This window comes from Rhinoderma darwinii, chromosome 9, assembly GCF_050947455.1.
Source record: "Rhinoderma darwinii isolate aRhiDar2 chromosome 9, aRhiDar2.hap1, whole genome shotgun sequence".
Classification (NCBI taxonomy): domain Eukaryota; kingdom Metazoa; phylum Chordata; class Amphibia; order Anura; family Rhinodermatidae; genus Rhinoderma; species Rhinoderma darwinii.
The window spans coordinates 37,635,328-37,659,550 of NC_134695.1; the positions used below are offsets into that span (position 1 = coordinate 37,635,328).

The 24,223-nt window shown below is 43.9% G+C and overlaps 1 protein-coding gene across 3 annotated transcripts in view; it reads right to left on the reverse strand.

The window, feature by feature from the left end:
* The window catches only part of LOC142660710 (uncharacterized), a 50,024-nt gene extending 30,214 nt beyond the window's left edge, over positions 1-19,810 (reverse strand). For all 3 annotated transcript variants that reach the window (XM_075837510.1, XM_075837508.1, XM_075837509.1), the window contains exons 1-2: positions 19,711-19,810; positions 9,506-9,574 (exon numbers count right to left, since the gene is read on the reverse strand). In XM_075837510.1, the coding sequence (XP_075693625.1) occupies positions 9,506-9,564 (59 nt within the window). In that variant the 5' untranslated portion in view covers positions 9,565-9,574; positions 19,711-19,810. The remainder of the gene's footprint in view (positions 1-9,505; positions 9,575-19,710) is intronic.
* Positions 19,811-24,223: the final 4,413 nt, after the last annotated feature.

The following is a 24,223-nucleotide window of genomic DNA, read 5'->3' on the forward strand; positions in this document are numbered from 1 at the left end:
CAACTGCCTGTGTACTATCAATATATAGATATATGGCAGTAGATTAAAGTTTCAAAATAAGTCAAAATAAAAATAAAGTCAAGTTAAATTTAAAAAAATACACACATTTTTTGACAACAAACCTTAAAGGAACAGTGTCACCAAAAATATTTTTTTTATATCAGTTTGATGTTAGTGTTTTATTAAAAACGTTTATATTTATTTGTGTGTTTGTGTGTTACTTTTTTTTATTTTTTTACTTTTTCTTCCCTATGGGGCCTGCCATTTTTTTCCCATTTCTGTATGTGTCGATTAACGACACATACAGACATGGAATACGGCAGCTACAGTCCCATAGTGAATGCGAACGGGGCCCGTTCCATCCACTATGGTGTACGCCGTCTGTGTGGGAACTGTGCGCCGTCCGGCGCCATTTTCCTGTGGACCGAAAGTCGCGGCCGGACAGTAAGATTACTACTTCCGGTCGCGGCTTCCGGACTTGTGCACTTGGAGCAGCGGCAGCAGACGGAGCGGACGGACCGGAGGGAGCGGCGGCAGCAGGAGCAGGTAAGTTATTTCTATGTATGTTCGTGTTTGTGTGTGTTTACTACTGTATGTAAACCTACTACACTGTGTGTTAGCTCAAAAAATGCCGACACACAGTGTAGGAGGTTTGACCGTTCAATCCCCTCGTTTCTCCCGGCACTAGCCAGGATAAAGGAGGGGGGATTCTGAGAGCTCACTAGAGCGAGGGATTTTTTTCCAATTTTGCAGCATAAAGCAATGTGGTTGCTTTACCACATGCAATGCTGCAATTTTGGAAATTGCTCCATCTAGTGACCAGCACTGGGAAATATTATAAATTAGAATCTAATTTATAATATTTCCTGACTCGTGAAAAAAAAAAAAAAAATTAGAACAATGTTTAATCACCTACACACTAATTGTTTAACTAAAAAAAAAAATATACACATATTTGGTATCGTCGCAACCGTAATAACAAATTTATAGCGTCATTTATGAGGTTTACGCGGTTATAAAGTCAAATTAAAAACTGCTTTATTTCACTTATTATTGTGAGGCACGAGGTATTATGAATTTTGAACCGCCATGTGCGTCACAATAGTAATTAACCCCATGATGTACCTCGCACATTAACCCAATGTTGTCCATTATGACTGTGAAACATGATGGGGCTAATTACTATTAATGTGAGGCACATGGAGGTTCAAAAGTCATCACACCACGCGCCTCATATCTGAAAACGGAAGAACTTTTTTTGTTATTATTGTTGGCAAAGTATTGTTTTGGTATAGAGTATCGCAATACTACACGAAGTATTGTTATCGAAGTCCAAATTCTAGTATTGTGACAACCCTATGAACATAAAAGGCCTAGCTCACACTGAGTTTTTTTTTTGCAGGCAGATGAGGCCGATATTGAAATGCAAGAGTTGTTTTATCTGCGTGTTTCACCCGCCGCCATTGAGGTTAGTGCTAGGACCGCGGGCAAAAACACTCAAACAAGCGCCGCAGGTTTTTTCTGCTTCCCATCGATTTCAATGGGAGGTTAGAGGTGAAAACTGCGGCAAGAAAAAGCATGCCAATTTTATTTACAGCGAGCGGCCAAAATCCGCCTGGGGAAAAAACCGCCTCTGCCTCCCATTGAAATCAACTGGTTGTTTTTTTTACGCTGTATCCGACGCAGTTTCCGTGTCAAAACGTGTGAACTGATCCGAATAGACACACACACATACATACATACATACATACATACATACAGCACTGGCAACAAAATTCCAATAATGTTGCATTTGTTAGACCAGGCAGAGACTTTAGGCCCTGTTCACACAGAGTTTCTTTGCAGGCTGAAAATTCTGCCTCAAAATTCCACCTGGAATTTTGAGGCAGATTTTGATCTGCCTGCACGCCGTTTGCAGCGGTTTTCCCCAGCGGCCACTGAGCGCCACAGGGAAAACCGCTTTCTCAACCTCACATTGATGTCAATGGGAAGTCAGAGATGTAAACGGCTGAAGATAGGGCACGATGCTTCTTTTTCCCGCGAGCCAGTTTTACCGCTCACGGGAAAAAAACACCTCCTCATTTTCGGACATTCTTTGGCGCGTTTTCCGCATCAAAAAACCTGCAAAAAAACTCTGTGTGAACAGGGCCTTAGTTGGTTAATTAGGGTACTTCCCGAAAGTGAAGTGTAGATGTACAGAAGCTAGTTCACATGTTCTATGTAGAAGAATAGACTACTGTATATAGGAAAGCTCTTACTAGACTGTATAATGGCTGTATATGCAGAGGAGAGGTAAGACTTTCTACACACTCAGGAAAAAAAAATGTACTTCCAAGTTTAATGTGTAAATAAAAAAGTTAAAGAGGTTTTCCCATTAAGGACATTTATGACATATCCACAGGGTATGTCATAAATGTCAGATAGATGCAAGTCCCACCTCTGGGATCCGCACATATCTCTAAATCAGGGCCCCCTAAATCCTGTTCTACCGCTCTGTGTTATGGCTGAAGTGTGATTTCTGACCATGAAGAAGAAAACAGCTGAGCTACGCTGTTTCCGTAAGTCCCATAGTAGTAAATGGCAATTACAGAAGCAGCGTAGCATGCGAGCTATGCTGTTTCCATAACTACCAATCAGTTGTTCTATTAGTTAAAGAAACCGCGTAGCTCAGTGAACTACTCTGTTTTCTTCTTCATGGTCGAAAATCACACTCTTCAGCCGCAACACAGAGCGGTAGAACGGGGTTAAGGGGGCCCCATTCTAGAAATAGGTGCAGGTCCCAGAGGGACCCGCATCTACCGACATATCCTGTGGATATGTCATGAATGTCCCTAATATGAAAACCCCTTTAAACTCTTTCTGGGAGGGAATGGGAAAAAAGACAGAAATTCTAACATTGATTTTTGTGTTTTGAATTTACACCGTTCACCGTGCTGTGGAAATAACATATTACATTTATTCTATGGGTCGGTATGATTACAGCGATACCTTAACCCCTTAATGACCGGGCCATTTTGCACGTTAATGACCAAGGATTATTTTTTGTTTTTTCACGGTCGCATTCCAAGAGTAATAACTTTTTTTTTATTCCGTCGACATAGCCGTATAAGGGCTTGTTTTTTGCGGGATGAGTTGTATTTTGTAATTGTACCATTTTTAGATGCTTATAATATATTGATTAACTTTTATTAACTTTATTTTAGGAGAGTATTGAAAATAAGCAGCTATTCCAGCATTGATTTTCACGTTATAAATTTACGCCGTTTACTATGCAGCGTAAATAACATGTTAACTTTATTCTATGGGTCGGAACGATTACGGGGATACCAAATATGTAAAGGTTTTATATGTTTTTTCTACGTTTGCACAATAAAAAGCCTTTTAGAAAAAAATTACTTGTTTTTGCATCGCCGCATTCCAAGAGCCGTAACGTTTTTATTTTTCCGTCGATGTGGCCGTATGTGGGCTTGATTTTTGCGGGCCAATGTGTAGTTTTCATTAGTACTATTTTTGGGTACATAGGACTTATAGATTAATTTATTTAATTTTTTATGGGGGAAATGGGAGAAAAGAGCGAATTTTGCCGTTGTTTTTTGCGTTTTTTTGGGATGCCGTTCATCCGGCGGTTTAATTAATGTGTTCATTTTATTGGTCAAGTTGTTACGATCGCGGGGATACCATATATGTGTATGTGTTATTTGTTTTGACACTTTTACTAAATAAAACCACTTTTTGGGCAAAAAAAGTAGTTTTATTTGATTTTCACTGTAATTTTTTCATTTTATTTTTCACCAACTTTATTTAACTGATTGACATATTTTTTTTTAGTCCCACCAGGGGACTTCACTATGCGGTCTGCTGATCGCATATATAATGCTTTGGTATACTTAGTATACCAAAGCATTATTGCCTGTCAGTGTAAAACTGACAGGCAATCTGTTAGGTCATGCCTACGGCATCGCCTAACAGGCAGTTGCGGAAGACAGACCTGGGGGTCTTTGTTAGACCCCCGGCTGTCATGGAAACCCGACGGCGACCCGCGATTTGTTTGCGGGGGCGCCGATGGGGTGACAGAGGGAGCTCCCTCCCTCTGTCAAACACATTAGATGCCGCTGTCACTATTGACAGCGGCATTTAATGGGTTAAACTGCCGGAATCGGAGCGCACTTCGATTCCGGCAGTTGCAGCAGGAGCCAGGCTGTGTATAACAGCCGTGCTCCTGCCGCTAATCGCGTGGGTACAGTGACAGTACCCGCGCCATCACAGGACGGATATATCCATCCTCCTGCGCGAACTAGCAGCTGCTGAGGACGGATATATCCGTCCTTCGGCGTTAAAGGGAATGTGTTGCCAGAAAAACATGTTTTTTTAAAAAAAATTAAACATTTAGTGTGTGGGTGATTAAACATGGTTCAAATTTTTTTTATTTTTTTCACGAGTCAGGAAATAGTCAGGAAATATTATAAATTAATTCTAATTTATAATACTACCCATTTTTGGTCACTAGATGGAGCTATTCCCAAAATTGCAGCATTGCAACAATGGGTTAAAAGCCCTCGCTCTAGTGAGCTCTCAGCATCCCCCCCTCCTTTATCCTGGCTAGTGCCGGGATAAACGAGGGGTTTGAACGGTGTAACCTCCTACGCTGTGTGTCGCCATTTTTTGAGCTAACACACAGCGTAGTAGGTTTACATACAGTAGTAAACACACACAAACACGAACATACATTGAAATCTCTTACCTGCTCCTGCCGCCGCGGCTCCCTCCGGCCCGTCCGCTCCGTTTGCTGCCGCTGGTCCAAGTGCACAAATCCGGAAGCCGCGACCGGAAGTAGTAATATTACTGTCCGGCCGCGGCTTCCGGTCCACAGGAAAATGGCGCCGGACGGCGCCAATTTCGAATTGGACTGTGTGGGAGCGGCGCATGCGCAGTTCCCACACAGACGCTGTACACAGAAGTCAATGGGACGGGAGCCGTTCGCAGTCCCTATGGGACTGTGGCTGCCGTATTCCATGTCTGTATGTGTCGTTAATCGACACATACAGAAATGGAACAAAAAATGGCAGCCCCCATAGGGAAGAAAAAGTGTAAAAATAAGAAAAAAGTAAAACACAAACACACAAATAAATATAAACGTTTTTAATAAAGCACTAACATCTTTAACATATTAAAAAATAATTTGTGATGACACTGTTCCTTTAAGAGGTTAATATGTATAGGTTTTTTATGTTTTACTACTTTTGCACAATTAAAGGCTATGAACACCTTTGAAGGCATTTTTTTTTTGATAGACTAGTCAGTGTGTTTAGTGTAGAGTTGCACGATGCATCAAAATATTGATACTATCACCCTCAAACGGTTCAATACAGTCATATTTAGACACTAAATTGTGCGGCCACACAGCTTAGTATTGTAAGACACGAATGTAGTCAGAGCGGGCTGTGGCTGTGTAATATTGCCCCGCTACTGACAACAAGTGTACGCACGCAGTCGGCATTATATGAGCGTTGGCACTGAAGACAGAGAACATGGCAGGCGCAATGCAAAACATGTTCCGTCTTCAGTGCTGCATCACATCATGCTGACCGCGCGCGCACACTTGTGGTCAGGAGCGAACGGCAGAGATCAGAGAAACCGATCATCTCCGCCGCTATTCCCTTGAATGCTACAATCAAAAGCTGACCGAAGCATTCAAGGGAAAAATGAGAAGGGGGATGCCCCTTGGATCGCGTCACGGGGAATCTCTATGACGCGACCAAAGGACATACCATATATGGACGGACAGCCCAGGGTCCATTGAAGGACCCCAGGGCTGTCTGACCATATTTCCTTCTGTTAGGGAATACTTAGGTATGTCCTAACAACTGCCTGTGTACTATCAGTACACCGGCTAATGTACTAGCATATAGATATCTGCCAGCACATTAAAGTTTTTAAAAAATAACAAAGAATAATGTTAAATAAAAAATATATATATTTTTTTTTACAATAAACATTTAAGTCTCAATCCATAAAATACACACACATTCGGTATCGTCGCGACAGCAATAACCTGCACAACAAATTCCAGCGTCATTTATAATGTGAACGCTGTAAAAAAAAAAAAAACAAAAAAAAAAAAACAACTTTCACTTATACATGGTAATATGAATTTTGAACCTCCATGTGCCTCACATTAATAGTAATTAAGACCATCATGTACCTCACACATTAACGCAAGGTTGTCCATTATGACTAAGCACATGGAGCTTCAAAAGTCATCACACCACGTGCGTCACATCAGAAAATTGAAGTACTTTTTTTAATTATTGTTGGCAAGGTATCGTTTTGGTATTGAGAATCGCAATACTACACAAAGTATTGGTATCAAAGTCCAAATTCTGGTATCGGGACAACCCTAGCTTAGCATAACTTTGTAATTCGTCTTTAGTAAAAAAAATATTTACTTTTGGAGATACAGCTGTTCTATATTCTCTATAGAGAAGAGCAGCTGTATCTAGAACTTTACACTGAATCAGTCAGTCCCGTTTATATGTGATCGATTACAGGTGGTTCCAACCCGCCGACACTGAACCCGTCAGGTCTGCGGGACTGACTGATTCAGTGTAAAGCGCGAGATACAGCTGTCCTGCATAGAGAATATATAACAGCTGTATCTCTAAAAGTAAAACTATTTTTTTATAAAGACTAATTACAAGGTTACACTAAACACACTGACCAAATCTATTAAAAAAACAAAAACTCAAAAAGGTGTTCATAAACTTTAAAGGGAACCTGTCACCAGCATTTCACCTATTGAACTTTACTTATCCCTCACTGGCCGCTGCTATAAATAGTTCATTGCCGTTATCCCCTCTCCTAAATTCCTCCTCCGACTGTAAATAACGGTCTGTAAACATTTTGTGCCTTTTATCGTAATAATCCGGTGTCCCTTTGTGCGCATACCCCAGAAGAAGACATCAATGCACAATCGCGGGATTTTGTGAGCTGGGGGAAGGCGAGGAGCTGTCAATCAAAATTAAGGAGACGGGGTAAACTCGGAAAGACTTGAGGAATGAAGATATGACTCTTTTCAAATGAAGATGTGACTCTTTTATGCTCATTAGCATGCGGTGTGGGAACACTAAAAAGCTGAATACTAAAGCTACAGAGCCGACTAAGAAGACAATTATAGGTTATATAGAAATGATTTTTCACCCACTACCACCAGGTATTGCTGGTTTAATAGGTGAAATGCTGGTGACCGGTTCCCTTTAAAGCAAATATTTTGTTTTTGTGTCGCCGCTTTCCAAGAGCCATAACTTTTTGTATTTTTCTGTCAATGTGGCCATATGTGGGTTTGCTTTTTGCAGGAGGAGATGTAGTTTATATTGGTATTATTTTGGGACGCACAAAACTTCTTAATTAATTTTTTTTTTCCTTTGGAAACGGTATATAAATAATTATAAAAAAAAAAAAGCAATTCCAATTTGTATTTTGTGTTTTTTTTTTACACCGTTCATCCTGCGGTTTTGCGTAACGTGTTAGCTTTTTTGTTCGGGTCATTACGATTGCGGTGATAACGTGTTTTTTATGCTTTGTTTACACTTGTAAAAAATAAAACCACTTATTATGGAAAAAAATGTTTTGTTTTTAACTGTGCACTTTTTTTTCTAATAATAAACTTACACAACGTGTAAAAACTACAGAAAACTCAATGTAAAAAGAAAATATACTCCCTGTTACAGTCCTGTTCTATTAAAAAAAAAAAAAAAACAACTCCCATGTTTCCCTCATCCACCTCTTCATATCAGACAAGTCTCTACCTGGAAGGGGACCTGCAGCAGCAGAAACCTCCCCCCCCCCCCTTAAACTTTCTGTAATGAGACAAGACAAGCCCACCTCTTTATCGAAGACACACCTTCAGTCTGTGACCAGGCAAAATTGACTGCTGAAAGTCTCTGACATGTAGGTGTTTTCCTTCTGTTTGTTTGTTTCTGAACTTCATTCACTAGACTTGTGACCACATTTAAATTTTATGTAAAACCAAGTATTTGCTTCTTAGTTTCCCATAAAATGGAACTTTTCCTTACTAGTAAAGGCCCCTGAAGAAACATAAATGGTAAACTTGTGTGGCCATAAAGGAATTCAGTATGTGCGTCATAATGGTCTTATTTAAGGGTATGTTCACACGACAGCGTACGTAACGGCTGAAATTACGGGGATGTTTTCAGGAGAAAACATCCCCGTAATTTCAGCCGTAACGGCATGTGCAGGCGCTTGAACGCCGCGTCCATTACGGACGTAATTGGCGCTGCTTTTCATTGGAGTCAATGAATAACGGCTCCAATTACGCCCAAAGAAGTGACAGGTCACTTCTTTGACGCGGGCGTCCATTTACGCGCCGTCATTTGACAGCGGCGCGTAAATATACGCCTCGTGTGGACAAACGTCAGCCTATTGCTTTCAATGGGCAGATGTTTGTCAACGCTATCGAGGCGCATTTTTCGGACGTAATTCGGGGCAAAAACGCCCGAATTACGTCCATAATTAGTGTGTGTGAACATACCCTTAGCAGCACCTTCCCCAGTAACACTCATATGAGGCAGTTCTCAGATCTAGGACTTTTAGTATCTTATTAATACTGTGTCATACTTTACTGCCCTGCCACAGATTTATTTTTATAATTTTTACGTATGGCGGTCAAGCAAATAAGCAATATTTTCTATAATCTGATAGGAGTCCTCTGCGCACACTCACACAGCTTTTCACATTTCTTTATAGATGTATCGAAAATCCTGTAACCCACATCTGAACCACTCCAAACCTTCCGCCCCCAGGATAATGCATCTCTCCCCTTGTTCTGCCTAGACTCACATCTGCATGGAAGATTCTGTTGTCCGGCAAAATGACAATACCGTAACGGAAACCCAATGGAATGCATTAAAGTCAACGGGTTTCGTCAGGCACTGATGGTTTCAGATATGCGATGGATCCAGAGGCTCCAGTTTTTCGTTGTCCTGCTTCTATGACTGAGCAGAACAGAAAACCCTAGACGCAAATGTTAGTAGAGCCTAACGCTTCTCCTCCGTCAGTCCCCCCAGTGGTTACCCATTGACCAGCAAATTCATGTATTGTGTGAATTCAAGTACAAACAATGACATACAAAGCAGTCTACAACTTGCCTCCTCCATACATCTCTGCCCTAACCTCCTGATACTTTCCAGTCACTGATGTACTAGGTCTCATACTCATGGCAGAGCAGTGAGAAATGCTGTATAGAGGCAAATGGAGTCCCTATGGCTCCATACTACAAAGCTGTAGGCACTCTGTGTGCCAACGTATGCTACTCTGTACTAAATCGTCTAACAGATTTATGTTGAAGAAATGACTTCCATTAAATCAAAAAAATGTAACTAATAAAATTATTTAAGAAAAAAAAATTAAAAAAAGAGGACAGAAAGCAGAAAACTCTGAACACTTGTATACCAAACATAGCAATGTATAAACATTTTTCAGGACTCACTTTTTGCCAGCTGCGGGTTTCTGTTGCTGGCCCCTTGTAACTTTCACCCAAGACGACATAGTAAACCACCTGAAAAAGTAACATTTTATCAGAGACATAGCCAACAGAATTTTGGTCCTGCAGCGATCACTATGTGTTAGTTAAAGCACAGGGGTGCAGCATGTGATAGATGAAGAGCCACTCAGGAGATCAAAATGTCTGATTACAAATAAGGTAGTCGAAGATTTTTATTTAACTCCTGGGTCCCAGACTCACCAATCACTAACCACCCATACAGGGTAAGCTATGTGGGTGGGGAGATCACCCACCGGACTCGCGGACACCGAGAAGCTAGAACGGGAACCAGGATTTTAACCATTAGCAGCTACTAAACTTTTTCCAAGTGTCAATAGATTCGTACAATACTTTTGTTTTACCACTACTAAGAGTTGGCTTTCTTCACTCTGAGTTATTAAGAAATAATGGACTCCTTGCTTACCTTATAAAATATACAATACAAATAATCAAGATCTTTTTTTATACTACAAAAATATAAATAATGGCTCTAAAATATGATATGCTATTCTAATTTGGAGGGGCAGACATACCGCCTGTGAAGCAGGTTCAGCAGCACAGGGGCCCGGAGAGGAGAGGGCTAATCCCAGCTAAAGAGCAGTAACTGCTCACAAAAATCCAGGGCAAGGCTGGATGGCATGTATAGATTATATACTGTAGTTGTTCTTTTGGCCACTACAATTGGGGGCATGGATTTTCAGAAAAATGAGCGGAGCCTAACTGTGCTATGGACCTGATCAAAGCAAGGATGACCGCGTCTTTCCTGCAAAAGAAAGCAAACAAGTACTATTACAGTGTAATTGAAGTGTATCGGTGATGTTGGTAGTGAGAATGAAACGTGCATGGTGTATGAGTAAAATATGTACATTTTGTGACATGAGTGCAGCATGTACAGAACGCGTGAGCGACATGTATATCATTTCATACTATCAGGGTATAGATGATCTTTGTGTTTCCTGCATAACACTATATACAGAGCAGTGATTTAAATGGTAACTGTACAATGATATACATACAGAATCTATGTCGCCTGTAACCCTCTGAAATCCTGTGATAATAGTAATGACGTCATGGTTTCCTTGGCAACTGCCCGAAAACGAATGCAAATGGCATTCACATTTGGGCACACAGCTAATCGCCGGGCTGGCTTCAATTGAAAAAGGGGTTATCGGAGACAACTACTTCAAAGTATGCACGCTCTTTTGCTATTAGTTGGCTTGTCATCTGAGGCCACCCATACAATTTTTCCCCACAGTGAGGAATACCTGAAATAACCAGGTCGACCAGAGAGAGACCAGTCTTTGTTAGCGGCTCTCTGCTCTGGCTAATAGATCCCGAGTGGTGCCCCCCTCTATGTTATCAAGATTGCTCTAATTGGGTGTATGAGAAGGGGTTGTCTTAAAGACCTTTTACACGGGCCAATTATCCGGCAAACGTCATATGAACGCTCGTTCCCAATCATTGTCCTGCGTAAACAGGGCAACGATCAGCCAATAGACAAGCAAACGCTCATTCACCGGCTGATCTGCTAGTTTATGACGCAATAAATATCATCGCTGTCGGGAGCACATCTACCTGTGTAAATGGTGTAGTAACGATCACTCATCCCAATACATAACCGATCATTGCTCCTTTTGAAAGGAGCAAATGAGCGCCAATCAACGAGCTGTCTCATGGATCGCCGCTCATTTTCACGGCCCATATCGGGAAGTAATAGGACCCTTAGGCAACCCCTTTAACCAATTTAGACATTTTTAGTACATGTCATTTTAGCGTTCCCACAGCAGCTGCAGTTACAAGGGAAATCAGCCCTGTTGCAGTTAGGCTACGTCCATATGCAGCAGAAGAAAGCTCTCCTCCTGGTTATCGCAGTAACATGGCCACCAGGACCAATAGTATATTTATTTCTAGCTAAGTACTGTGTGTGTTAAAATAGAGGAGACAAAAGCAATGGAATTCTGGGTCTCCGGCCGTCTTTCATCACTCGGGCAGAGGTCTTAAAATCACTCCATAAATATGGATTTGTACATGTTTAAAGAGACTCTGTCACCACATTATAAGTGCCCTGTCTCCTATATAAGGAGATGGGCGCTATAATGTAGGTGACAGTAATGCTTTTTATTTAAAAAAACGATCTTTTTTCACAAAGTTAGGAGCGATTTAAGTTTATGCTAATGAGCTTTCTTAATGCCCAAGTGGGCGTACTTTTACTTTCGACCAAGTGGGCGTTGTACAGAGGAGTGCATGACGCTGACCAATCGGCATCATGCACTCCTCTCCATTCATTTACACTGCACTAGCGATATAGTTATATCACTATGTGCAGCCTCATACACAAACCCTAACATTACTACAGTGTCCTGATAATGAATACACATGACCATCCAGCCTGGACGTCATGTGTACTCAGAATCCTGACACTTCTGACTCTTTTTTGTGAGATTCCAGCAACGGATACGAAATCTCGCGAGATCACGGAGCTAAAAGAGATTTGGTGTCACTTGCCGGAATCTCACAAAAAAAGAGTCAGAAGTGTCAGGATTCTGAGTACACATGACGTCCAGGCTGGATTTCATGTGTATTCATTATCAGGACACTGCAGTAATGTTAGGGCTTGTGTATGAGGCTGCACATAGTGATATAACTATATCGCTAGTGCAGTGTAAATGAATGGAGAGGAGTGCATGATGCCGATAGGTTAGCGTCATGCACTCCTCTGTACAACGCCCACTTGGTCGAAAGTAAAAGTACGCCCACTTGGGCATTAAGAAAGCTCATTAGCATAAACTTAAATCGCTCCTAACGTGGTGAAAATAGATCGTTTTTTTAAATAAAAAGCACTGCTGTCACCTACATTATAGCGCTCATCTCCTTATGTAGGAGACAGGGCACTTATAATGTGGTGACAGAGCCTCTTTAAAGGGGTCGTTTGAGATTAGAAAAACATGGCTGCATCTGCTGATCGGCCCAGGGATCTGGCTACACTCAACACAACAATTAGCTGTTGTGGCTGTGGGAAACTACACTCATGGTGGCCAGTCAAATAACGACTGTAGTTGTGATCCGTAAATACGGATAAGGTAATTATGGATAAAATTGCGGACCCATTCATTTCTATAGGCCACGGACACCTTTCCATATATACGGATGTGTGTCTGGGCTGTAAAAATGATTTGAAAAATATAGAACATGTCCTATTCCTGTCCGCAATTGCGGCACAGACTCGCCCACAGAAGTTAAGGGCGCTTCCGCAACTGCGGACAGCAAAAACCCTTACGATCGTGTGAATCTTAGAAAAAACCATGTGTGGAAGCGGCCTCATGCGCAACAGTATTTTAGTCAGTGTTTTGTTTCAGTATTTCGAAGCCAAAACTAGGAGTGGAACCCACACAGAAAAAGTATAATGGAAAGATTTGCAAGACTTCACTACTTTAAGACCCCGCTCCTGCTTTTGGCCTCATGCAACGACCGTGCTTTTGTGGCCGCAATTTATCCAATTTTTTGCAGATAAATTGCAGGCACATTCTTTTCTATGGCTAATGCACACGACCGTAGTTTACACGGATCAGTGCGGGGACCTCAATCCGAACCGCAAAAACTCACGGCATGTCATTTTAGAGTTCGGATTTGCGGATTTACCAATACTGGTGAATTGTTGTGGATCCGTGAGGCCTGGTGACACACGGATGCACATCAAGGGTTTTCTTGCGGTCTGATGGACCTGTGGTTTTGCGTCCCGAAAAACCAATTCGGTCGTGTGCATGAGGCCTTTGACTTAGGGTATGTGCACACACACTATTTACGTCCGTAATTGACGGACGTATTTCGGCCGCAAGTAGTGGACCGAACACAGTGCAGGGAGCCGGGCTCCTAGCATCATACTTATGTACGACGCTAGGAGTCCCTGCCTCTCCGTGGAACTACTGTCCCGTACTGAAAACATGATTACAGTACGGGACAGTTGTCCTGCAGCGAGGCAGGGACTCCTAGCATCGTATATAACTATGATGCTAGAAACCCGGCTCCCTGCACTGTGTTCGGTCCGGGACTTGCGGCCGAAATACGTCCGTCAATTACGGACGTAATTAGTGTGTGTGCACATACCCTTACAATTGCAAAATATTGGCGAAAATACTGGCGTGTGAAAAGGGCCTAAGGCCTCATTCACACGGCAGGGTTTCCCGGCCGGGTGCCGGCCGTTCATAAATCGGCCGGCACCCGGCTGCATTAGGAATAATAGACACCTAATGGGGCTATTCACACGACCGATTTTTTGACGGCCGGGAAAACCGGCCGTCAAAAAATAGGACATGCTCTATCTTCGCCCGGGTACCCGGCCCCCATAGAAGTCTATGGGGCCGGGTAATACACGGCCATCACCGGGATGTGTCCCGAGTGATGGCCGGGTTTTCCGGAGCTTGCGCTCTATCTCCTCCTCCTCACAGCGCAGAGTGCATGTGAGGAGGAGTTGATGCCATTCTGACGAATGGCATCGCTGTACACTGTGTGGCAGGGCCGGGGTGTACAGCAGGTGGAAGGGAGCACTGCGCTGGCTCCCTTCCCCTGCTTGTTTTAAAAGCACCCTGGCCCGGCGACCCCTTCGATGGCGCCGCTAGCAGCTGCTGCGGCTGCTACTACTGTAGCGACGCCACTATAGCAGAGCGGGGATGGTATCTCCCCGCTCTGCTATGTGCTAGCCGCACTTTAGCTCCTTGAAGGAGCGGAATCCCCGTGTTTTCGGGGATTCCGCTCCTGGACAGAGCGCTTGATGTCTCTGTCCATATCTGGGCAGTGACATCAGGGGAAACTCCTGAAGCGGAATCCCCGAACACATGGGGATTCCCCTTCTGGAGTTGCCGCTGATGTCACTGTCCGGATCTGCCCGGCCCGGCACGGATGCAAAACTTAATGCAAACCGGCCGGGCAAAATGGCCGATTTTACCGGCCGACACTCGGGCTCGGGAACGACCCGGTCGTGTGAATCCCGCCTAAACGTGTTTTATTGTGTCACACCATTTGAGGGATTGTCCAGAACATTTAAAAGACAGGCTACAGACAGGGGGATGTGCTAACATAATAAAATAAATATACTCACCCAGTAAATCCTGATGTTTCAATGGTCTCCACCTGTCTGTTTATCTTTACAGGAAGTGATGACGTCCCCTTTATATCCATGTGACCACTGCAGCCATTCACTGGTCTCAGCAGTGACGCGCCGTTCTTGCCAGCATCTTAGCAGAGGCCGGTGATTGGCTGCAGAGGTCAAATGAATGGAACGGAACGTAATCACTTCCTGTAAACAGACCGGCGGAGACCACTGGAGCAGCAGTGAGGGATTTTCCAGGTGAGTGTTACTTATTTTGTTATTTTAGCACATGCCCATCCTGCACCTTGTCTTTTAAATGTCCCGGACAACCCGTTTAAAAGATGTATTCCTATCTCAAATATTTATGGCATATATATGGGATCTGCTATAAAATGTCTGATATGTGTGGTCCCATCTCTGGGACCGGCATTTATGTCAAAATCTGGGGTTCCCCGATCCCGCCTGGTGAGACGGCCGCGGGCCACCACATACAGTTGGAGACTCAGTAGCAATGTGGTCAGAATTGCAGAAACAGCCGATCTCACTGAGCTACGCTGTTTCTGTAACTCCCATAGAGTTGAAGGAAAGTTCCACAAAAGGCGCAGCACAGCGATTTACGCCATTTCCGTAACTCCCAATTTCTGGAAACAGGGTAGTTTGCTCTGCTACGATATTTCCGTAACTCCCATTGAAGTAAATGGGAGTTACAAAAACAACAAAAAGGCATAGATCAGCAAGCTGGGCTGTTTCTGTAATTCCGGCCATCTCTGCACCGAGTCCCTACCTGCATGCGGTGGGCAGCAGAAATCTCCCCAGACAGGGACAGGGGACCCCCGATCTCGATATTGGTGCGTGTCCCAGAGCTGGGACCCACATTTATCAGACATTTATGGCATATCCTTTGGATATGCCATAAATGTCTAACATGGAAATACCCATTTAATGCTATGTATGAACATGTGCCTGCTGGTCCTGGGACAGTTTAAATCATCAACTTAACGCTCCAATCTTCGTGTATCGTGCACACCCACAACACTGAGCAGCACAAGGCATGATGGGACATGCGGCCCACATAAGCACTGAACTGCATGATGGGATGATGGTCGGTCATTTTTGATTAGACAATAGAACAATTCGTATTCGTGATCCATGTGTTACAGAGCCCAAGTACACTCGTGTGCATGAGCCCTAAGGCCAGATTCACACAGGGCAGTTCGATGCAGTTGATGATTTATTCAGACAAAGTCAAGACTGGATTCAAAAAGGAGGAAAAGTAACATTTCCCCACTTTTTTTGGCATTCACTTATCGTTTTGGCTAAAACATAGTCAAGATCTTTTTTTCAATAGCCTGGAGCAACAGCTCATAGGAAGTAATGAAATCGCATGTGACTGCTACATCACGCAACTGTCGCATGCAATTTTATTATTCAAGATAATTTAAAGAAAAGCGCTTATCTATCACTTGCAAATCACACAGGCAACATTTGTAGGGCAATTTCATGCCACTGAAGTGGCACAGACTGCCGGTGTGTAGCCCCATTTTAAAGATGGACAAAGATAGAGTTTTAACCGGTGGCATGACCCAAAGGGCGAGATACCTTAGGCCGGATTCGCATGGCAGTGTTCGGTCCGTAATATGCAGACCGTATGTCCCGGACCGACCACAGTTCAGAGAGCCGGACTCCTAGTATTAGAGTTATCTTTGAAACGAGGAGTCCCTGCCTCTCCGTGGAAATACCGTGCTGTAGAGTAATCATGTTCTCAGTATGGGACAGTATTTCTGCAGGGAGGCAGGGACTCCTAGCATCATAGATTACTATGATACTAGGAGTTAGACTCCTTGAACTGTGGGTAGAATTCAATAGTGGGGACTGAAAGGAGGTAATCCGCAGCTTTTCAGCACAGAATTTACGGCAAAAATAACCATGCTGCAAACTAAAATCTGCAGCGCGTTCATTATTCTGAGCTGATTTTTTTCCTGAGCATGTGAAATGGGTAGAAAATAGCGGGTTTTGTCACGATTTAGGTGCGGAATTTGAATCCTGAATCAAACGTTGAGTATTTGTTGCAGAATTTTGGTTGCGGAATCCAAATGCAATTCCGCAGCAAAGCACAGTAAAATGTATGTGAAACCCTTGTCACTTGCAGCGTAGAAAATCCTGAGCGAATTAAAGATATCCTGCAGATTTTCAAATACACAGCATGCCCTATCTGTTCTGGACTTGCTGCAAATTTTTCAGTCGATTTAATACATTGCAATGAGTGAAATCTGCTGCTAAAGGTGGTTTTTCCTCCTTTAACGAGCACCGACCAACAATACCGCTCGTCGATTGGTGGTCATTTTCTCCATTCAAATGGATAAATGATCGGGAGTACGGGGACGAACAATTTTACTACGATCGGTCATCCCCACACAGGAGCATCTTATCAGCAGCACGTCCGATGTTCACACAGGGAGATTTGCTGCCGAGAAGCAAGCATTTCTATGGCTGTATTCAAGATCCGATCAGCAAACAAACGAGCCTCGCATGAGAACTCATTCACCCGATTATTGGCACGTGTAACAGGCTTTATGGCGGAAAAAAAACGTTTGGGATTTGTACGTGACTTGCTGACGCACAACTATTTTAGGATGTTATATGGCTGCAAGTCACATGCAATTTAGGCTCTGCGACATTCAAAAAAAAACACTGCCATGTCGGAATTGATTAGCAGTCCCACACGACTTAAGGCCCTTTTACACCGGCCGATAAGACGCTGAGCGCCGATCAATGAGACATCGTTGATCAGCGCTCGTTTGCTCCCGTCACACAGAGCTATGGATGGGGACGAGAGACGTTACTCCGATCGCTCGTCCCCATCCATTATTATCACGTCGGCAGCGTGTCTCCGTTTACACAGGGGGATGTGCTGCTGACAACGATAATATTTTACTTTTTTAAAACGATACGACCAGCAGTTGATCGCACGCTCGCTCGTCTGCACGATAATCTGCCAGCGTAAAACCCCCTTTAGATTAAAGGGTTTGGCCACTTCTTTCGAAATGTGCTGGACAGAGCGCATAAAGTCACTAATATAATGTTGTTAGAATATCTGTGTCTGGATGAGTATAGTGCCCTTGGTTTATTCCTATCTTCTTCGCTGCCTGTACTGCTCTCCAGTCCCAACATGGCCGCTGATGGAACCAGAGAGCAGTATAGGAAGTGAAGAAAATTGGACTGAACAAAGGGGGTGGCACTATACACATCCAGACATTGGCGCAGATCTTAAAACAACATTATATTAGTGACTTTATGTGCGGTTTCCAGTACATTTGTAAAAATAAAGATAAAGTGGCCATTTAAAGGGGCTATTTTGAGCCTTCAGGATCAGACACCGTTTAGCCCTTTTTAGCGCACGTTAAACGGCTATAACTTTTTATTTGTTAGGCTAGCGGCGTGATTTTTTAAAACGTTTTTTTCGTAGGCAGTGCAGGTTTATTTTTTTTTATTCACATTCATTTTGCGGTTTTAGAATTTTCAGGCTTACAGTTTGAAAAGAATTGTGAAAAAATATGCTTTTTTATATTTCAGCTGATTTTTTCTGGTAATATAGTTTTACCCTAAAATAGACCTTTTATTTGTGATCATCATTGTCTACTGTTAATTTTGATGTATTACATGTTTATTTTAGGGTCAGGGCTAGCGTTACGACAATTATTGGCGTGGGGGAAAATCAGCCCTCTTATAGTGACTATAGTCACTATTAGGGCTGTGATGGGTCTAGTTTAGACCTAGCAGCAGTCTCTCACTAACGGCATCCCAGCGATCATGTGACCAGTCACATGATCACCAGGACCCATAGGGGCAGCGTTGCTGCCTCTATACAATACACATTGAGCGCTGCGTAGAAGCGATCAGACAAGACAGAAGCAGTGAAAACTGCCTCTATCTTCTCTTCAGGGGCCCCTGCAGTCAATACACTATGGTCCGGATTTTAAAGACCCCGACCGCCGGCCGTTTATACACAGCCGGCGGTCGGCAACCAGTTAAAGTCTACGCAGGCGAACGCGTGCAACTTGCCATTTGTGATAAAAAATCCAACAGGTTTTGATTATGTACAAATGCCGTGATGTGGTCACATTGAGGCCTCCTTCATATTTGCGCTGGAGGGTCCGTTAAGGGCCTCCGTCACCGATCTACCCTAAAAGACTATGCTGCGCTATTCTTTCCGGTAAAATTACATAAACGACGCCTCCAGTGTTTTCGTTTTCCTGCCCCTCTGACGGAGCATAATAGAAACACCAACGCAAATGTGAACATAGCGTAAGTCACGTTTCATAATGCGATCAAATTCACAATCACTACTCACAATGCCACATTTCGATCTTCATGTTGCCGTGTAGGCCTAGCCTAGACCCGCAGAGGAATCTGAATGCTACACATGCAGCGCATCTCATTGCAGATTTTATTGTGTATTTCTAGACTGGTTCAATGTAGTAATATTTACGCTGCGTGTAAACTCGGTTTTAAAAGGATTTTACTAGAATCAGAATTTGTAATACATTTGTAATATACCAACTTTTAAAATTCTGCTCCAGTCCCACCACTCCGATGTTGAAAACGAAGTTTCTAGCGATGCCACATGACTGTGGCGGCCAATCGCATGCATGGAATGTAATATCTCTATAGACAAAACGCACAAAAGCCGTGACATGAACATTGGTGGGACCGAAGCAGAACTTTAAAAATAAATGTTATAGAAATACTATTTTTAGCTTATTTTGAGGGCCTACAGGGGATTGTCCAATTCTCAGTAAACCCCCTTTAAATAATAAATGCCTCCGCAACTTGGCCTTTATGTTTCCAATTTAACCACGTGTCGAATGTGCTATGAACTGCAGCTGTGCCTTGTCCGTATATACACTCCGTGCACGGTGCATTGTCTCCATTCATGCAACACGACGGAGACGCGAACACGTTACCTGTAGACTACATTGATAGAGGCCGACAACACGGAACGTCGCTGTAGTACATGATATACATCCCTGTAGCTGCATATAACCCCGGCCCCGCATATATTTACCTCTCGGGTCTCCCTTCCACAGCCCCAGGAACGGACACAACGAGCAGGAGACACAGAAACGAACAAGATCAGAATCGCGGAATAGACAAGAGAGAGATTTAGAACGGAAGTAATTGAGCTCCAAACGAATACTGACCCCTGGCGGTAGGGAGGGTAGTGGCGCTCGTGTTATGAACGTTCCACTCATTTTGATAAACTGGTGTTTGTAAAGTGAAGCTCCACTGTGGAGCCGCGGTAAGTCTCGTGTGTGCAATTATATTATATAATGTTCATAGAAACGTTTACCTCCCAAGCTGGAGAAGTTCCAATAGGTAGTAAGACCATCTATGACCATATTCCCTATTAAATGGATGTCGTAGAGGGGGGTTCTGAGCAGGCACAGAACTAACAGTGGCTCCCACCCGTCCATGTAAGCCATTGCCTGGCGTGTAATATTACATTTCCTAAAATATATGACTAGCCGCAATGTCCCTGTTCGCTGAGGTTTTACAAGTGGCGTCACTTAAGGCCAAATGCACACGATGCATATTACGTGCAGATTTACCACATGGATTTCCTGCGACAAATATGCAGCGTACAACCATAATAGCAAAGTGAGATTTCGAGTAATGTTATGTACACATTGCAGAATTTTTCCTCACGTAAATTGACCTGTGGTGCTTATTTTAAATTCGGTGTTGCAGAATTTCAATTTATCTTGCGTTTCCGTCTAAGAATTGTATCTGAAAAGTATATTTTAAAAAACGCACCATAAACTCTGCACCTGTTGCCGCATCAAATGTAAAAAACGCATTAAAAAAAAAAGCACTGTTTATGTACGGCATTAGGCTGGGTTCACACGACCATGTTACGTCCGTAATGTACGGAACGTATTTCGGCCGGAAGACCCGGACCGAACACACTGCAGGGGGCCGGGCTCCTAGCATCATAGTGATGTACGATGCTAGGAGTCCCTGCCTCGCTGCAGGACAACTGTCCCGTACTGTAATCATGATTACAGTACGGGACAGTAATTCCACGCAGAGGCAGGGACTCCTAGCGTCGTACACAACTATGATGCTAGGAGCCCGGCCCCCTGCAGTGTGTTCGGTCCGGGTCTTCCGGCCGAAATACGTTCCGTACATTACGGACGTAACATGGTCGTGTGAACCCAGCCTTACCTGTGTTTATCTTCGGTTTTGAAGCAGATTTTCTGCGCCAAATTACCCAACTAGTGCATTGTACACGTAGCATGTTTCTCCCCACAGATTTGGCCGCAGCTTATCTGCTCCAAAATTCGCATGCAACACATTTGGATGTGGATTTTACAGAGATTGCACCCTTCTATCCGGATTTTGCAGCAGATTCACTGCAGTCACTCCAGATGTTTCTGCCGCAGATGTGCTGAGGATGCAGAAGATCCGCATTAGGATTAGCACTATTAGTGGCGTAGCTATAGGGGACGCAGTTGCGACCGGGTCCCTAAGCCTGGGGGGCCCACGGGCCCCCGTTGACATACAGCATGCTTGTTAAATTAATTTTCTGTGCCGTGAAGCCGGCACTTCCTGGTTAATGTCACATGGTACACTTCGTGTACCATGTGACCATGTTGTCACGTGACACGTCTTCCAGCCTGTGCAGTGGAAGAGCCGGTGCGGAGGACTCCAGGTGAGCTGCAGAGTCTGTATTGTAATGTGTTGTCTTGTAATGTATTGTGGTGCCTTGTAATGTATTGTGCTGTTTGCGGTGGAGACCGGGGGCCCGTTAAATTACAGCCCCCCTCCTCTCTCCACCGCAAACTGAACAATACAACACAATAAATTACACACTGTGGGTCGCGTCCCCCTGGGAATTCGTGTGAAGACCTCCGGGGGGTCGCGAGTCACTCACTGAGGTCCCGGTTCCATTCAATGCTGGTTCAAGGAGCTGACATCTCCTTGCTCCAGCATTCACTGTGACCTGAGCGGCTCGACGCAGGCTGGCGGGATGTAGCAACATCATCGCGCCTGCCTGCGCTGAGTCACTCATAGCACACACCGGAGGAGGCGAAGGAACCGGGATAGGTAAGTAATTATGCTATTTTTCTATTATGCACATATGGGGGCATTGTACTGTATGGGGGGCTGATATTGCGGGGGGGGGGGGCATTATACTGCATGGAGGCTGATATGGGGAAATTATACTGCATGGAGGGCATTATACTGCATGGGGCTGATATGGGGGCATTATACTGTATGGGAGGCATACTGTATGGGGAGCTCATATGGGAGGCATTATACTGTATGGGGAGCTGATATGTGGGGCATAGTACTGTATGGGGGCATTATACTGTATGGGGAGCTGATATGGGGGGCATTATAATGTATGGGGGCAGCTATGTGGGGCATTATACTGTGGGGGCTGATATGGGGGGCATTATACGTTAGGGGGCATTATACTATGGGGGCTGTTGGGCAAGGCGTCTGGGCATAGGCGCGCTCCGGGGTCTGATGATGATGATGGTGTTTGGGAGGGGTAGGGTGGCCCAAGCTGAATTCTTGCACCCGGGCCCATGAGCCTTTAGCTACGCCCCTGAGCACTATTGTCATACAACGGGGCTAATCCTCTGATATTCCACGCGGTATCCGCGTGTAGCATGCTGCTTATTTCCATAGGTGATTTTGTATATGGCCTATGAGGACTGTAAAGAGGTCAAATTCCCTATGACTTCCCAGCAAGTGCCATCAGCAGAATACAGGCTGAAAAACAGCACCTGCCAGGAAGTTTTGAGGAATTTTGTTTCCCCGCAGCACTGCATGGCCATTATTGAGAGTAAGGCCCCATGCACACGACCGTAAAATTGGCCGTAATTACGGGCCCATTCATGTCTACGGGAGGGTGTCCGTGCCGTAGAAGCCGGCCGAAAAAAATAGGACATGTCCTATTTTTTAATTTTATGGACTGTGCTCTTATACTTTATAATAGGAGCACGGCCCGTAAAAATGGCCAGATGCCCACGGCCGGCCGTGCCCGTAATTACGGGTTGTAATTACGGGCACGGTCGTGTGCATGAAGCCTAAGTGATTTTGATAATAAAATTATATTAGATAATTGCTAATAACCTGGACCATAGCATAATTGATGAATGTTAGATTGATGGGGACCAATCATTGGGGCCCCAACTGATCACTAGAACAGATGACCCCTGTCCCGACCCACCAGAACAGTCACGTGGGGGTTGTGCTGTAGGCATTTCCGGTTTTACTGTGATGACCTTTCAGTTCAAGACTGTGGACTGTAGCATCTTTAGGCCACTTTCACACAGTGCAGATTTGTTCAGCATTTTGCATCTGTTTTTTAAGGCCAAAACCAGGAGTGGAACCTAAACACAGAATATTTTATATATATATATATATATATATTATAATTCTACAAACTGTAATGAAGAGATTTAAACTTCTGTTTCATTGGCGCATTCTTGGTTTTGTCAAAGGCCGCGTTCACGCGTAGCGTACATTCTGTGGATTTTCCGCAACAGATTTCGTTATGCAGAATCCCGGTAAAACCCGCAACAAAAAGCAGTTTTGCGGAGGAAAAGCTGCGATTCCCCTTAAAAATCGTAACTAAGAAAAAATTAAAAATCTTATATTTACCCAGAATTCTGTGCTTCTTCGTTCAAGCCGGCCTCCTGGTATGACGTTTGAACCTACGTGACCCCTGCAGCGGTCACTTTGGATGAAACGTCATCCTAGGAGGGAGGTGTCGCCATGGCTACGGGTAAGTATAAAACGTTTTTTTAAATTCTTGTGCAGTTTTCTGCAGCGGACATTCCAGGCGAAAAACTGCACCACAACTTGGTGCAGTTTTTCGTCCAGAATTCCATGCGGCGACCAGGACGGATATGCTGTGTGCTTTTACGCAGTGTACTCGCCCTGTGTGATCATACCCTGAATGTGGAAAACGTAGCAGATTTTCCACACATTTAGACCCCATGCACACGTCCGTAGTTTTTATCCGCAATGGCAGATCTGTATCTGCGGATAAAATACTGACACATTCATTTCTATCGGTCATGGACACCCTCTCGTATATTTGCGGGTGTGTGTCCTATTTTTTGCATTTACGGACCGTGCTCATATACTTATTACCGTGAGCACGGCTCGCAAATGCGGATGACACTCCGTGGCCAGTCCGTGCAGTATTTGTTGACCCGTAAGTACTGCATGAACGTATTGAAACGTATCGTAAAGCATTGATTGTAGAAAACTTTTTTTTTGCAGCTGCAGATTTCATGCGGTTTTAACTGCAGATTCGCTGTCAAAACTGCAACAACATACAGCTGCAGATTTTTACAACAGATTTCATGCTCCCCTTACAAGTCTATGGGGGAAAAACGCAGCATCTGTGCTCAGAATCCGCAGCATAAATTGACATGCTGCAGATTATGAAGTCGCACTGCAGCGGAATTTCTGCACGAATTATGTGCGGATTTTAGCCGCATCGTGGGGATGAGGTTTGTTGAAATCTATTTTCATCCACTTTCTTACTACTGTAA